We start from the raw sequence: 17,148 nt of genomic DNA, 5'->3' as shown, positions 1-17,148 counted from the left end.
ACTGGTAGCCAGGGGCTGAGAAGTATGCCTCTTGCAGGAACAGATTTCGTTGTTCAGTTCCTACCTCTTGCTTTTCTTCCCCTGATACTGGCGTGTCCCCAGGAGTGGTGGGCTCTTAATCCCTTGGTCCCAGGATGAGCACTGCTAGCCTGCAGCACCGGACCTAGAACGTGAGTGAGACACAAAGGTTTGTTGTGGAAAGCCAATGAGATTTGGGGCTTTTTCATCACAGCTTTGCTGCTAAGCTAATGTGACACCTAAAAGGTAGATGGTTTATTTGACATCACCAACTTGAAACTATCTTCAGTTGACCTTAAACCTACAGGATTTCACAGTTGGAAGCTCTTCTGTTGTTCTTCGTCAAATAATGTAAAATGGCAAAAGACTTTGAGCTCTCCGTGGGTCTTTGTAGATTCTTTTATTATTCAGTTCACTGCCCCTTCCTGGGGAGGATTTTACACCCTTGCCCTGTTGACTTTGGCTTGGCTGTGTGTCTTGCTTTGGCCAGTGAAGTGTGAGCAGAAATGATGGCACCATTTTCAAGTGGGAGATTTAAGAGCCATTGAGTTGTTCTGCCATTTCTCTTTTTCCTTTGCCATGAGACTGGCAATATCCCAGGGAGGGGCTGCTCTCTTGGGTCCCAGGGTGAAGAGTGAGAAATAAGTGTTTACGGTGGTGAGCCACCGAAAGTTAGGGACTTGTTAACGCAGCAAACGCAGCCTCTCCCACATGAGGCAGGACCTGAGCCAGACCTGGAGCCTCCACCGCTATGGACGCACCACCTGGCACACAGTAGGTGTACAATAGACAATTTTTGACGTATAATGAAGAAATTGATAGCTAACTAGGAAATACCTTTTTTTTTAAAAAAAAAAAAAGTCTATTCAGCTCTTCTACACATTTTTTTAAAAATATTTATTTATTTGGCTGCGCTGGGTCTTAGTTTGCAGCCTGCGGGATCTAGTTCCCTGACCAAGGATCGAACTCGGGCCCCTGCATTGGGAGCGTGGAGTCTTATCCACTGGACCACCAGGGAAGTCCTGGAAATACCTTTTTTTTTTTTAATGAATAATAGTTAGGCTTTGTGGTTTGAATACTTGCATATTTCAAGCATCTTATTTTAATATCAGAATTTCATACTAAATCATCAAAGATTCTTTTGGAATTTGAAAGCTGTAATTGATAAGATGTTTATATATGTCAAGTTTTCCCGAGATGTTAACATATAAAATTTATTACAAAGTAAGGAGATGCTGGTTATATGATAGCTTTTAATTAAGATTTCAGTTTTATTGATGGCTGGTGGGACCAGATATCTGCACAGTGGTCTCATGTAGACACCTTCTCAGCAGGTTGCTGGGGAAGCTACAGACAAAGCCGTTTACCACCAGATATAACAGTTGTGCCCCGAATTCCTTCACCATGTGTAGGCTCTCCCTCTAAATGGTCTCATGAACAGGGTGAAATAGAACCAAATAAATTCAGCTGGGATTCCTGGTAATTTGGATTACGTAGATAATGTATGAATTCATTTTTTTTGACTTAAATCATTTCGATAGTGTTTAGGGCCTCCTCTCACTGTTACCTCTGAAACTAGTCAGAGGTATATTTTACTTATATATACTTATAAGGTATTTTACTTATATATCTATCTAGAGAAAAGCTGTTTTATCGTTCTCTATCCGAGGGTTATTTTTTATTCTGTTTTTTATGTAAATGTCATTATATTTTATGTTTCCCTCTGTAGCTTGCTGGGTTTTTTTTTTTGTTTTTTGCTTTTTGTTTTAAATTTATTTATTTTTGGCTCTGTTGGGTCTTCATTTCTGTGCGAGGGCTTTTCTCCGGTTGCGGCGAGCGGGGGCCACTCTTCATCGCGGTGCGCGGGCCTCTCACTGTCACGGCCTCTCGTTGCGGAGCACAGGCTCCAGACGCGCAGGCTCAGTAGTGGTGGCTCACGGGCCCAGTTGCTCCACGGCATGTGGGATCCTCCCAGACCAGGGCTCGAACCCGTGTCCCCTGCATCGGCAGGCAGACTCTCAACCACTGCACCACCAGGGAAGCCCAGCTTGCTGTTTTCATTAGACAATATATCTTGGAGATCTGTCCATGTAGTTTCAGAAAGATCTAGCTCATTTGATTTAACTGCTACAGAGTATTCCAGAATTTAAGTAAATTATGGTTTATTTAGCCTTGCTGGTAGTGATTTATATAGAATTTTTTAAAAAGAGTCTGTCGCTTCTCATTTAATGATTACAGCATCTTACGTATCAGGGCAAAGAACCCATAAGGGTCTTTCTGCTAGCAAAGCTGGGTTTGACAAGGTAGTCCAACTGTAAAGGTAAATGTTACTCATCAGAATAAAATGGGGTTACATTAAGATCAAAAATTAACTGTCACCAGAAATGGAAGATCCTTAGTTCTGTTTTAGAGCAGGCCACATTCAACAAGACCGGTATTATCAAAGGCAAAGCACACTTGAGCGGGCTGATTCCTCAGCCTGAGGAGGGCTGTCAGAGCCTTGCTTGCTCAACACGCGATGTCCAATGTAATGATTAGAATCGTATCCAAGTTACATAAAGTCACCCTCATCAGATGATCTGGTTTTGGTCATACTCTGATGTTAACAAAAAGTTTTAAATAGGAATTTTTAAAATCATAGACCTTAAAGAAACAAAACAAAACTTGTTCCCAAGAAATTTAAGATCACAGAAATAATGCCAGATTCGCCCGCGGAGCAATGTTTTCGGTGTTGCTTGTGTAGTCAGCACGTGGGTGACATTTAGACCCAAGCTTGGCTTACGAGTGTGCTTCATGGGAACACATCAGATGGTGAAACAGGGACCTTTCCTGGTACGTGGAGGGAGCAGCTTGAAGGAGCCACGCTGCTCAGGGCGGCTGAGGAAATCACACCCCGGGCTTCAGTGAAAAGCAGTCTTTTCCAGAAACTCCTAAAGCCTGAACCCCAGCCCTCAGTGACAGCTGTTTCCGTCCTCCCTCTATGGGAAAGGTGTAGGGCATTTCGAAGACATTCACGTTCAGGTAGAAAATTCAAGCCTGGATGACCTCTAGCCAGAAGCCTGCCGTTTTTTTAACTCATCCAATTAAAAGGGCATTTGGGGCTTCCCTGGTGGCGCAGTGGTTAGGAATCCACCTGCCAGTGCAGGGGACGCGGGTTCGTGCCCCGGTCCGGGAAGATCCCACATGCCGCGGAGCAACTAGGCCCGTGAGCCACAACTACTGAGCCTGCGCGTCTGTACCCTGTGCTCCGCAACGGGAGAGGCCGCGATAGTGAGAGGCCCGCGCACCGCGATGAAGAGTGGCCCCCGCTCGCCGCAACTGGAGAAAGCCCTTGCACAGAAACGAAGACCTAACACAGCCAAAAATAAATAAATAAATAAATACATAAAAAAAAAGAAGAAATCTTTGGAAACTCTAAAAGTAGGCATGGGGACCAGGAAGAAAGAAAGACCAGGCACCCAGAATCAAAACATAATAATCATGGAAAAAAAAAAAAGGGCATTTGAAGGGATGTCTATTCAGATATAAACATCCTTGTCAAAGAGCATCATTGATCGCCCGCCTCCTGGGGTATGAGGGTTTGAACTCCTCTAGAGGTTTCACATTGCATGCTGCTGGATGCGTCTCCATCATGGAAGCCTGCAATTTAAACCTCATCTAGAAGACGTCTTCTAGATGCTTACAGACAATACAAGAAGATGTCTAGGAAACGCAAGGCCCATCAGTATCAAAATATTGCACACTGCACACCCATGGGTTTACTACTCTGAACATATTACAAAATGATGGTGATGATGGTGAAAGACTTTGAAAAGTCCTGGTAGAAATGCTGAGATCTGTTTCCAATTAAGTTGCTGTATTATAAAACTAAGAGAGGAAAAGCAGGCTAGCAGATGCTTCCAGTAGAACTTGAAATGTTCACGTGTTATTTTTTTCCTAAGCAGCCTAGATTTAGATTTGTGGGTTAGACTTCATTTGTGCCTATGAAAATTGGTTTAGTTCAAAAACTTTTTTTCTCCCCCAAACGTGTAGACGACAGAAACGTCTAAGCTGAGTGTTTCCCGCTCTCGTTATAACATAATGTCAGGCTTGTGACATATGACAGCAGGTTTCACACTCCTCTTAATGAGAGGTTGCCAATGCCTAGAGAAGTAAAAGGTAAGGTTTGCACGTATTGCACTAAATGAGAAAGTGTTACCAACTTGGGAGTAGTGCAGATGTGGTATGTAGACCAGCCATGTCACTGCGGCACCAGGTGCAGCCGGATTTACCCTAACTTATATGTGGGACACCTATCGTGAATCCCCAGGTGAACAGGGATGGAAGTGTGCCCTGTTAAAGATTCGGAGGTCCCTTTCACACACGTGTGTGGAGGTTCACCATGTATGAGACAAAATGCCTTTAGACGACGCTAAGGCAGGTTTCTGCATCCAGGTGGCTTTGCGGTCCCAGAGGAACCTAATATCATGTTTGTTTCTTTTCCCTCCTTGCTTTGGTTTCCAGGAAGCCCAGAGATAACGTGAAAACTTACTTGCCAGCCTTGGTTCTGGTCCAGCTGCAAATTCAGCAGTGTGCTTTAGGAAATCTCTTCAAAGCCCTCAGCGTCTGTCCTCCGGCGGGGGCTGGGGGGCTGGTGATAAATGATGAGAAGATGGAGGGGGAGGAAGGTAGAGGAGTAACTGTCTGCATGAGTGGCAGGTAAAAGAAATAGAACACTCTGGAAGGCCAGAGGAAAGAAGGAAAGCGTGCCTGGTCCCGGCATCTGGAGCGGCTTCCTGGCAGGACGAAGCAGCCTTCGCTGTTGCTTTTTTAGGTGTTTCGGCAGATGGGGTGTTGGCAGAAGATGGTTAGACCAGGAGTAGGGAACACCCAAGACAAGGTGAGAGGGGCAGGGGTGCTACCTGGGGCTTCCCCAGTGGAAGGGTTGGACGTCGAGGTTTATTGATGTCAGAAAAACCCCTCGGGTCCCATCCGTCAAACGCTGCTTCTCACTACCCGAGGGCGAGTGGCACTCGGGCACCTAAGGCTCAGCTCCTCTGCGCACACCTCCCTGGCCACACGGAGCCTCTTGGGGACGCCACGGCAGGCACTGTTTGTGTGATTCACTCAGCAGCTGTCAGGAAGCCCATCTTGGAGCCCACGGGACACAGCTCCTGCCTTGGGGTTCTATCTTTCCATCCGGGTTACCAGCATCACCTGGAAGCCATGGCTGACACACCTTTCACTGTCCCAGGCCCCGTGGCTGGTCCTGCACTTCGGGGGATCCCTCAGTCGGCCTGTGCCTTGAAATGCTTTTGTTTTGAAAAACTGATCAGAACATTTTAGAAACAGCACATGCTTCCTATGCTTAGAGCAAAGCAATCTGATTCTACTTTTCAGATCAGTCTTGACTCATTCTCCCAGGACTCCATCCCTTGAGATCCAGTGGGTTACATATTTGATGAACCAACAACAGATGCGCCTTTAACTTAATGTGTCCTGCTTGACTTAATGGTATTTACCCAGCAAATATTACTGTATTCCCTATTCAGTAAACAGAGTATTTAATTCGTAAGTTGTACAATAAAAGTACATGCATTGGAATTATGCACGTAAGACCTGGTGAAACTCTCAAGCCTGTCGTTTAGTTCATGTCTCTGCAGCAGTGTCCGTGTCCCGGCTTTGCTGACGTACCGCGGTCGCTCGTGTAAGATGTTGTCAGTGGGGGAAGCAGGGTGGTGAGGGGTGCATGTGGACGGTCTGTACTTTGCTTGCAAATTCTTGTGAGTCTTCGATGATTTCAAAATAAAAGATGAAAAGTTGGTTGTTTTCTTTTTAAAAGCAAGACAGGATCAGAGATCATCTAGTCCAGTTGTTTTCAAATTTTTCTTTTCGCAGCAGCCTCCCTCTCCCGTCCTCATCCCACGGGACCTCCCGACACCTCTGTCGGGCTCCCCAAAATCCCACAGGAAAGGTCCCGATCCAACCAACACCCTCGGGGTCCAGATGAGGAAGCTGGGGCCCAAAGAAGTTACTGGCTATTGATGGAAAATCAGAGATCCGGGAAGTTTGATTTTTAGAGCAGTTGCTCTCTGCAAGTCTCCATTAAGTCACAGCCCTTCAGCTAACACTGGTTTCTCTTGTCAGACAAGGTGAGATCGGACCAGGAAGAGCATCCGTGCTCCTGAGTTCACTTCTGCGCTGCAGGAGGTGGTCGCGGCCCCTCACCGTGATGCCCGGGCAGGTTGTCTCACAGGCGCTGCCCTGGAGGGCGAGTCCAGGGCAGAGGGGAAGGACTCAGGGCCACAGACAGAGTCCTCTGCCTTCTTGCCAACCTGGCCTCCCCTCTAGCCGCCTGTGGACACCGGAGCCCGTTAGCTTTCTCCTTCCTCCCCTTGCGAGCTCAGGTCCCTGAAGTATTGCTGGGAAACCTTTGACACCTTGGAGTTTATGATGATTATGTTATTGTTGGAAGTAATTTTCTCTTGCCTTCATCCAGGGATTTTTCAGGTTGCAAAGCCCCTTCTCATATGTTCCCTCACCCTCACCCTCACCCCCCGGCTAGGACATTGGCAGACTGGGTTTATTTCTGCTTTGTAAATAAATGTCATGACTTTTCCAAGGCTGCTGAGTTTGTGTCAAGGCGGGGTCAGAACACAGGTCTCCAGAATCCTGGTAAAGGCTCTTTCTATAGGAGAGATGTTGGTTTTCGTAAAGCTCCCGCACACAGGGATGGTCCACAAGCAGGTGGTGTGTTTGTGTTGTTATTGTCATTGTTACCGTAGGCACCGTCCTTGGCACAGTTTTAGGGTGTAAAGACTCCAAGAACCTGGTCCTTCTCCAGCCACATCCAGGAGGGGCAGCTCTCTTCCTGCACCTCCAAAGGCGAGAGCCTGAAGATGCCACATGGGCTTGGATGAGTAAGCCTTAGATCCTCCTGAGAAGTGAAGCAAGTTCCCCGTGTGCCACGTCAACAGAGATCGATGTGACAGCCAACTGGCAGGACAGCTGCCCTGGGACCGCCTGGTGCGCCCAGGCTCCAGGAGCTGTGTGGGAGCTGCCACGCTGGATTTATTTCACGCCGACGCTTGATGCTGTCCTTCTGCAGGGAGAACAGGCAGTCCTTCCCCCTGGCCTCCTCGTTGCCCTCCACGTGGTAGGACACGACCTTTACTATCCGCACTGGGAACTTTTAATTGGTACTGACACCAGCCTGTGCCCTTGACATTTTGCCCAGCATCCTGGAATACTGGGGAAATTGGTGGAAGGCTAAGCCCGCACTTCAGACCACGTTCACAGCTGCTACTGGATGGAAAAGTCACCTCCCAAGGAAGGTGTGGATTTTTCTCACCCCAAGAGACATTTCCAAAGTAAACCAGTGACCTGTGTCGATCATTTACACATGTAGGCACCTGGCACCCAATAAGCACTTACTAAATATTTGTGGAGGAACCTTCTAAAGCAGTGGTTCCCCACCTTCGTGTACCTGCCAACATCAGGCTCACCTGCAGGGCGTGTTGAGGCCTCCTCCGCAGAGTTTGATTCAGTTGGTCTGGGGAAGCGCTAAATGATTTCATTTCTAACAAGTTTCAGGTGATGCTGGTGCCGTGTAGGGACCATACTTTGGAAACCACGGTCCTAGAGCAGAGATTGGCAGACGTTTTCTGTAAGGGCCAGTTAGTATTTTAGCCTTTGTGGGCCATGCAGGTTCTGTCACTCAATTCTGCCATTGTAGCCACAGGAAATACATAAATGAATGAGCACGGCTGTGTTCTGTAAAACTTTATTTACAAGAAACAGGTGGTGTTCTCATTTCAAAAAAAAATTGTGTTGCAGATATAAAAATATTTTCAAAAGGTGTTAGGAGGCAGAGCCTCATTCTGGGTGGATTTCTGAAAGCTCTCGGATGGGAACCAGTGTTAGAGTCTCAGCTGCTGGTCAGATCCCACCTCTGATGTTCACTGGCCACAGGACTTCGAAGAGCGCTAGCATCTCTGTAGAATGAGGGTAATAATAATAATTATTATTATTACAGTGATTAATACATTGTATTAATACAGTGATAGATCGGAGGAAATGCTAACATTTATCAGGTTTACATGAGCGTTTGGCTTACTATTCTTTATACTATTTTAATCTGCATGATTAAAATATTCCAGAATTTTTCAATTTCTATCTTTAAAAAGTAGTCAAAATAATTCATTGGTCGGTATGTGTCTTAGATTTTAGGTTCCAATGTCAACCAAAAGGTCAGTTATCTTATGAAGTCAAGATCACCTTTGGAATTCCCTCACATCACCAGCACCCAGGCTCTTAGGAAGTCAGAAGCCAAGAATATCTTTCTTTGAGTACCTTTGCATTGGAGAAGCCCCAGACTAAAGGACACCTCAGGGACACCCCAGGCTTCCCTTGTCTGTAGTGGAGCTCGTGGTCTCTCCTCCCCGTAACCCTGCTCCCCTGGCATCTTCCTTCATTCAGACAGTGGCACCTGCTCAGGCCACAGAGAATGGTTTGGGAGGAGGAATTGAATGAGGAAGGGTTCTGATGTGGCATGTTGAGGATGAAATTGTTTCATAGCTCAAATAGGATGTGTTGATCTTTTAGGTCAGTGCTCGACTTTACGTATTAATAAACAGAGGTGCAGGAAGCAGAGGGGCTACTGCTTTACGTGGGTTTTCCCTTCTCAGCATCTCACTGAGATTGACTTGTTTTGTCTTTATATCAACCACATAAGACAAGTCCTGTTAATTTCCCGGTGTGTAGATGGGGCAGAAAGGATGAGTAATTTGCCCAAGGTCATGCCTCTGGGAAGGAACGGAACGAGGATTTGAGCACAGGCAGTCTGACCCCAGAGCCCCTGCTCTGTCGTTACTACTGTGTGCTAGGTGTGATTTTTGCTTCCTTGTCTATAGTCTATCTGTAGGTTGAGGAACAAAACACTGCTTGGAAAAAGGCTGCCTAGTTGTCCCTTCAGTAATCTGCGTGGCGCTAGAGGAGATGAATTGCCACGGGGGCTGGGGGAGGGGGCTTCCAGGCATTTCCAGTGTTCATCGGATTACACTGAAGTTTCCCTCCGCAAATGCATATGATGCTTTGGAAATGGTGCAGAAGCAGGAAGACGTCCCTGTGGGTTTGGGTGCATATCTGGTCTTAGAGTATATTCCTGGAAACCTCGCCCAGAAGGAAATGGCCCAAAGTCTGCTGAACGGCTCCAGGGTCACTCAGCTCAGCTTAGCTTCACAGATACACCCTGATTTTGTGCCTGCTACAGCCCACGCTGGGCCCTGGGGATGCGGCAAGACCGCGGTGTCTGAACCGCTCTGCGTGCCCTCGGGCACCTTGACGGCTCTGGGTCCAGAAGCGGTAGCTTTGGGAGAAACCCCGCTGTGTGCGGATTACACCCGGAAAGAGAGGGAACGTGGGCATCCAGTGCCCAGCCCGGAACGGGCAGCCTCTTAAAACACGGTGCGGCAAAGGCGCCCCCCGCCCATTGTGTGACCTCAGACAGCGGTGCACACACAGCCTGGCGCCTGGAGCCTTGCTGTGGGGACGGGAGGGGCGGGCCTGAGCCGGGCCTAGCCCCCAGGCGAGGTCTCCCCGTGACTGATGAGCAGTGTGCTGCCTCTCCCCTCAGGACCCCAGGAGCAAGCACAAGTTCAAGATCCACACTTACGGAAGCCCCACCTTCTGCGATCACTGCGGGTCGCTGCTGTACGGACTTATCCATCAAGGGATGAAGTGTGACAGTAAGTAAGTTTTCTTTTCCTAGTAGATGGTGAGGCTCTGCAGATGCGGCCGGGGTTGACAGGGCCCTTCAAGATGTAGTGACTTTTCAGCCCGTCAGTAGAATTCGTTCAGATATGGACTCTACTGAAGAAGTAGAGAATCTCTCCGCTCTCGAAGTTCTGGTTTATTAAACTACTTAACTGCCTACTTATCAACCCAAAAGCACCCGATTTAATGGAGTCGGTGCTGCCCCGGTCTTCCGTGGTAGAGATCTTCAATCGCTGTCGCACGCAGGCCCGTCAAACCCCACAACGAATGCCATGTGTCCCCACCTCCAGATTCCATGTTTGGTTCGGCTTCAAGATGAGCTGAGCATTCGTACTCCTTATCTTCCCGGGTCTCTAATTAGTGGGTGGACTGTGGAAAACTCCAGTAGGCTCTCCATAGCGCTGAAACCGCAGCGAAAATGAAAACGGGGAGGGCATCTTACTTTTGAAGTTCACTCGCCCTGTGTGTTTCTGGACAGATCAGATTCCTACCAGGCCAGTTAGAGATGAAATCCCGGAAGACATCCGTCCTCTCCCCTTCCGCTTTCTGCTCTGTGTGTATCTCCACCAAACACCAGGAGGAAAGAAAAACATCTCTTTCTTTCTGTGGAAACTCTCTGCTTTGATTACTGTCATGTAATGAGATTCCCCAGGCTATTTATTTGTTTCAATAAAATTTTATTCTTAGGACATGAAAAGGTACTTACTGAGCCGGTTTTTTCTAGTAGAAGGGGAAGGGTCATGGGAATATAAGATGTGTCATTCGTTAGTGACGGCTCTTAGGGCCCGAGCCTCATCTGTGTGTCCCCACACGGAGCAAAGACATAAGTATGTCGTCTTCCCTCGGTATCCGAGGGGGGTCGGTTCCAGGACCCTCCGCAGACGCTCAGCGCCCACAGTCAGCGGATACGGGGGTGTGGTTTGGGGCGAGCAGCTGTGGAGTTGTTGGAAAGAAATCGTGTCTGAGTGGACCTGTGCAGTTCAAACCCGTGTCACTCAAGGGCCAACTGCACATAAACATCAAGCTCTATGAACTTTATGGAGTAGACGGATGGCTTCTCAGAACACAGGGCTGCTTCACCTTCCCACGCTGTAGAATATGAGAGCTTCACGGAAGCTTCGTGATTGGCAAGGCCAGTGGCTTCCTGCATTTCGGGAAACGCTAGGATTCCAAAGACACCGTTTTCAGAGGCTCTGCAAGTGTGGATTCTAAGTGCACTTGTAAATACACTTTTAATTATTTTAAAACTTGGAACAAAAGTGAATCCTCAGCTGTGTTAGGCACTCAACCTTGACGAGTTGAAGGTGACCTTGCAGACTGATGTCCCCAGCTTCACTCAGTAGGCAGAAGGGGCCCTCCCGTTTCTCCTGCTACATCCACTGCAGAGTCAGCCGGGGTCGTGAAGGGTGCACTTAAAGAAGGGCACCAGCTGCCCGTCCTCTTCTGGGTGAACCAGGGTTTGGGGATGCTGTCCAGCTTTAACACAAGACAGAAATAAATGCATCGCTGAGGCTGAACTGAGTCTTCACCCGGCATCCTTAACGGCTGGGTGCAAAGTTCTGTTTGCATCAGAGGCCTTTCTTGGTTATCCAGGAATGTCTTTATAGTAAATAAATGGTATAGATTTGAATTTATTAACCAAGTGTATGCTAATGAAATAACACTCATCTGGTTTGTAGATTAGGATCCTGCTTATTAACATTTTGGTTGTAAAATGGGTTCTGTTAGTAAACGTTTTGAAAACCCCTGACCTAAACCAGTGTGTTTTGTTTTAAGCCCTTTGCCTTGGAGTCCTGGGGTTTCTGGGGCTGCTGCCTGTGCTTCTTCCTGGGGGTGTAGGAAAATACGCAGATGGGTGCCAGGACCCAGACCACCCCCCAGCCAGAGCCACTTGTGCGGAGAAGAAGCCTCTTCCTCTGCCCTTACACACAGTAGGTTATGATGCTGTAGACATTTCTGCTCGGTGGAAAGAATGTCAGCAGCCACTCGTGCAGGCCTCTTAGTTTGCGGAGTAGGAAAGGGAGTTGGAAAGCAAATGAGCTTCCCAGGATGTACGATACAAGCCGCGGACGGCAGCGCCGAGACAAAGATACAGCCCAGGGCCCTTTCACCTCCCACGCCCTCCCTGAGGTCCACGTCCTTTCCAGAGGCTCTGGCATTTATTCCCCTAAGTTGCACGTTCTGCCCAAGTACTTGAACACGTGATTTGGTCAATGCGGGTCATAGCACAGCTTTTCAAGAGGCTTTGTATTGGCCGAATCAAGGTACATGATTTTGAACGGTTCCCTTTGGGAATGAATCCACATTAATCGTTCTTCCCTCGTTGTATCCCTTTTCCTGCTTTCGGTGTTTTATAATCGTAGCTGAGATCCGTTGTTCATGATGCTTCTTGCTATTTAGTTCACCACGTTAAAATTAACCATTGAAAATGAAAGGGGCACGAAGGCTCAGAAGAGCCTTGTAGCATTCCCCTGGAGGATTCACAGGCGTTCCAGGGGCCACCCCTCCTTCTGGAAGCCTGAAGGTACAGGGCCGGTAGAGCTGAAACACCTACGCAGAGTCTTCTGTCTGTGCTCAGTGCCCTGGACTCTCTTCAGGGTCCCTTTAGTCCATTACAGTAAGACTGATCTTTCTTTAATCCTCCCCCTGTCTCGCCCACGTAATGTCAGCTGCTGAGAAATGGCTTATGCCAGGCGTATATTTGTTTTACTCAGAATAATACTTAAATATCTGAAGACAGGTTTAAAATATCAAGCACAGGTTCTTTTAAAAACAACAACAGCAAACAAAAGCAATGCACTTAAGCCTCCTTGGAAATACAGAGTTTACTGAGGAAAAGAACATTTTCTGAATTTCCTTTACTCAACCCTGCAAATCTCAGAAAGGCATAAGAAATTCTTTGGCAGAAAGAATCCTCTGTTTAAAATGTGCATGTTATTTGCCTCTGTGTACATAAAATAGTAATTAGTCTGCGCTATACATACACTTACCTGTGTGAATTTTGTGTGCTGTTATATATTGGAAGCATTCACAGAAGACAGGGGGGTGTCTTGCTTCAGTTAAGACTGGACAAATATGGATCGAGTATTTTAAGGATATTGTCACTCACATGAAGCCTGTGCTGTAAGGGACATCTGCTAACAGTTCTTTATGTCACCAAAAGCGTTATAGCAGAGTATCGAGTTAGAGGGTGGCTCATTTTCACTTCTGTTCATGCAGCCAAAACACCGAGGGAGGGATGCTTCCAGGCCACACGCCCAGCCTCACCCTTTGCTTTCTTGACTCACAGCCTGTGATATGAACGTGCACAAGCAGTGCGTGATAAACGTCCCCAGCCTCTGCGGGATGGACCACACGGAGAAGAGGGGCCGGATCTACCTGAAGGCCGAGGTCACCGAGGAAAAGCTCCACGTCACAGGTAAGGCGATCTCGGATGGGTGTGAGGCGTGTGCTGCTCCGTGGGCTTCGGCTCAGGGGCGGGCCGAGACCCAGGCTGCTCGGACGCAGAGCCACGTGGTCTCGTGAACATGCCTCCCGAATCCCCAAATGCTCGGCGGCAGTCAGGGTCACCACGGCCGTGTGGATGAAGTGTCCTGCCAGCAGGGCCAGCGGATTGTCCCCCTGGTGATGGGCACACCAGAAGCCACTAAGCAAGATGCCACTGGTGAAGGTGGAACCCGGGCGAGGGCAGGCGATGGAAGATCCAGGTGTTTAAGGGTGTCGGGCTGCGATGACCTGATGGGCCTGCTGTGATGGTAACAGCAGCTGCCTCGGGTATTTACACCTCCTCTGAGTTGGGTGCGGTGCTGAGAAATCCACACAGATTATCTGCTTCTCACAACTACTAGATCATTAGCCTCATTTTCCAGAAGAGGAAACCGAGGCACAGAGAAATGGGAACCCTGCGGTGTCACAGAGTAAGTGAGGACTCCAGACCCTGTGCTTCTAACCATCACACCACCTGCACCTCACAGACAAGACGGCTGAGGCACCAGAATTCCATGTCCCCAGGCCAGGCGCCCCTCCTCGGGGCCATGTCGGGGTGCGCACTGTCACAGCACAGCTTTTCCTTTGGTTTCCCACCAAATCCACATTCAGCTGAGGGTCCTCACGGTGGCGCCCTCTGTGCTGAGTACGGTTTAAGTCTCAGGCGGCAGCGTCGCGTCCTTGCTCTGGAGGCCTCTCGGGTACCACCCGCGCTGCACGCTCCCTTCTCCCGGACCAGGACATTTATTCTCATCAGATCAGCAAACGTACTATGTTCCCATTTGTATTTAAACGTGGAAAAACTGACTTAATTTTATTGTAAATGACAAAAGATATTATAGGAATAAAAGACTCGCAGGGTCTGTTTAAGGAGAAAGCGGGGGTGGCGGGGGGAGCCCAGAGAAAGCTCACTTTTGGGAACACCCTCACATTTTTTTTCTTTGGAAAACAGTCCAGTTTTCCACCCAGTGCTGTCCTGTCAGGTAGGCATTCAGGGAGCATCAGACAGCGTTTTGAGGTGTTGCGAGGAGAGGGTCCACACGCTTTGCGGCTGGCTAACCTGATGAAACGAACCACACACGGCTAATGGTCAGAATGGGATCGTGCATAAAACCCCCATCACAGACACGGGACCCCTGGCGCCTTTGTGTTTCAGAGAAGTTCCTTGATTTTCTCAAAACCGTCCTGCCTGCCCCCTTGCACTTGGGGCTGCGGTTCTCGCCTGCGTTCCCTTTGATTGGACGGATGCTGCAGCGGGGCCACAAGCGGGTCTGCACCGTCGCAGCCCCACGCTTATTTCTCTCTTTTTTACCAAGGCTCCCAAATTGTCAAAGTCCCGTCCTGGGGGCAGGGAGCGTGCAGTTTCAGAGAAAACTGCCATAAAACCGCGACTGAGCAAGTGGTGAGGGGTCGCAGCAGAACGCCTGCTGGCTGAACGGGGCAGTGCTTCGCCCTGGCTTTACGGCGGCCCACGGCCACGGCGATGTGGACACACACGGGAGGGTCAGAGCTCAGCCGGGAGGGTCACGGCTCCCTGAGGGCTGGACTGCCTGGCAGGGACCCCAGCGTGCAGCCCGCGCTCCTCGTGCTCCTCGTGCTCCTCGCACTCCTCGCGCTCCTCGTGCTCCTCGTGCTCCTCGTGCTCCCCGCGCTCCCCGCGCTCCTCGTGCTCCTCGTGCTCCTCGTGCTCCCCGCGCTCCCCGCGCTCCCCGCGCTCCTCGCGCTCCTCGTGCTGCCGAGCACGAAACAGCCTGTGCGCGCGAGCCCGGCCCGGGCCTTCTGCGTGCGGCGCTGCCTGGGTGTGCCAGGCTCTTCTGGGAGCCTCAGGAGCCTTGCAGGTGTGGAACTGCACAGAGGGGCACAGGTGCGCTGGCTGGGGCGGCACACGGTACGCGAGAAAGACCCACCTTGCAGGGGACAGCCAGGCGTATCCTCCTGGGACTCCTGTGCTGATCACTCCAGCATTGCCAAGAGTTGGACTTGACTCACAACTGTGGAATCGTCTTAGGGGAAGACACCCTCCCTGAGTTCGAGACTTTTCATGCATGAAAGCCAACCAGTGTAACCTATGGCTGCAATCTAGGTCATGTCTCTTGAGAACGAGTCTACACATTTGTGCAGAGACGTAGCTCTGCTCTAGGACTATGAATTCAGCAATACTTCCATAACAGCAGCAACAGCAGCTCACAGTGACTGAGCACTTCCCACAAAAGGGCCACCTTCGAAGCACTTTACATAATTAACTTATTTAAACCTGTGCGGAAATTTATTATCCGTATAGATGAAGAAACCAAGGCACAAAGAAATTAAATAACTTGTCCAAAGTCACACAGATGGTCACTTTAATGGTTACATATTCAACTGATAGAAGTAGAGATATTTTAATGACAGTACCAGTAGGAACTGGAATCTTATCTTAGTTCAGGCTACTATAATAAATACCACGGACTGAATTTCTCTTGGTTCTGGAGGCCGGGAAGTTCAAGATCAAGGTGCCACCAGTTTGGTTTCTGGAGAGAAATCTCCTCCTGGCTTGCAGGGGCTGCCTTCTGGCTGTGTCTTCACTTGAGAGAGAGAGAGAGAGAGAGAGAGAGAGAGGCTGGAAGTGGGAAGAGGGAGGAAGGAAGCAAACTCAGTGGTGTCTCCTAAGGGCACTGATCCCATCCTGAGGGCCTCACCCTCATGACCTCATCCCCTCCCAAGGCCCTACCTCCTGTACCATCACCGTAGGGGGTTAGGGCTTCCACATACAAACTTGGGGGCACAAACATTCAGTCCACAGCAAATCTAACTTAAAAATACAGTAGTTATTTGTGTGCAGGAAATTCAGTCCTAAATATAGACATCCAAACTAAAGGAAATAACCTGTTAGTAATCATTTCCTTAAGACTTTTAGAGTAATTTTAGATTTGCAGAATCAGAATTAGCCTGGCTTCAAGGAGAACAGAAATATAAACAATAAACCATAATGAGTAGAGCTTATGGTACAAAAAAAGTCACAAAAGTAACACAGAGTTCCCTGCACCTTTCACCCAGCAGCCCCTGATAATCACATCCTTACATAACCATACTTTAGGCATCAATGTAGTCACATTTTTAAATAGTACCCGATAAATTTGTGAACAATAGGTACCTATGTTAGTCACTAGAAATTGTTTTAAAGAGTCAGAGAGAAGACCTCAGGCTTCCTTATTCCAGTAGAAAAGGCCAGCAAGGAACACCAGCCAGAGCCCCTCCCTAGCGGTACCTGCCACCCCTCCTGCATCACCTGCCTGTACCACTCCTCACCCAGCGGATCTGGCACTTGTGTGTGTGTGTGTGTGTGTGTCTTGACAGATGGTTTCCGTAACAACAGCTGCCATTGACCGAGTCCTTCCCGTGTACGTACTACTGTCCACAGGACTGGACCTTTCCCCATGCTGAGTGCTTTCATAGCCATTGTTTCACTGACCCCTCAAAAACTATACCACAGCGTACCGTTCTTGCCCTCATTTTCAAGATGAGCAAAGGAGCTAAGAGGGGGGAAGGAAATTGCTCCGAGTTACGAGGCAGAAAGTGAAGGGAGGCGGCCTGAGCCCAAGTCTGACCCCTGCACCCAAATGCTGTCAGTCTCCTGGGTCTCTTACTAATTAAAGAGTCTCCTCTGGATAAATAGCAAACCCATAACTAGTTTCTAAACCCACACTCAGCACCCCACAGCTTCTTTGAGGTGACAGAAGGTCTAAACGTGGGACGTAGGACCAGGGGAGAAAAGTGTAACACGTGGAGGAATTAAAGAACAAGCCAAGGCCACGTATAATTAAGTGCTCAGTTATGTAGGTGACAGAAGGTCTAAAGGTGGGACGTAGGACCAGGGGAGAAAAGTGTAACACGTGGAGGAATTAAAGAACA

The 17,148-nt window shown here is 48.8% G+C and overlaps 1 protein-coding gene across 5 annotated transcripts in view; it reads left to right on the top strand.

Annotated features, from left to right (window-relative positions):
• Window positions 1–17,148, top strand: part of PRKCA (protein kinase C alpha) — a 365,760-nt gene that overhangs the window by 249,253 nt on the left and 99,359 nt on the right. For 4 of the 5 annotated variants that reach the window (XM_082371752.1, XM_082371750.1, XM_082371751.1 and 1 more), the window contains exons 4-5: window positions 9,632–9,743; window positions 13,061–13,189. In XM_082371752.1, coding sequence (XP_082227878.1) covers window positions 9,632–9,743; window positions 13,061–13,189 — 241 coding nt within the window. Of the gene's footprint in view, window positions 1–9,631; window positions 9,748–13,060; window positions 13,190–17,148 lie in introns of those variants that run through there. The other variant, XM_082371754.1, reaches the window with a different exon arrangement.

The sequence above is a fragment of the Balaenoptera borealis genome (assembly GCF_965194805.1).
Source record: "Balaenoptera borealis genome assembly, chromosome: 20".
Lineage (NCBI taxonomy): Eukaryota > Metazoa > Chordata > Mammalia > Artiodactyla > Balaenopteridae > Balaenoptera > Balaenoptera borealis.
Note: the sequence above shows the minus strand (reverse complement) of the source record. Positions and strands in the feature narration are given on the sequence as shown.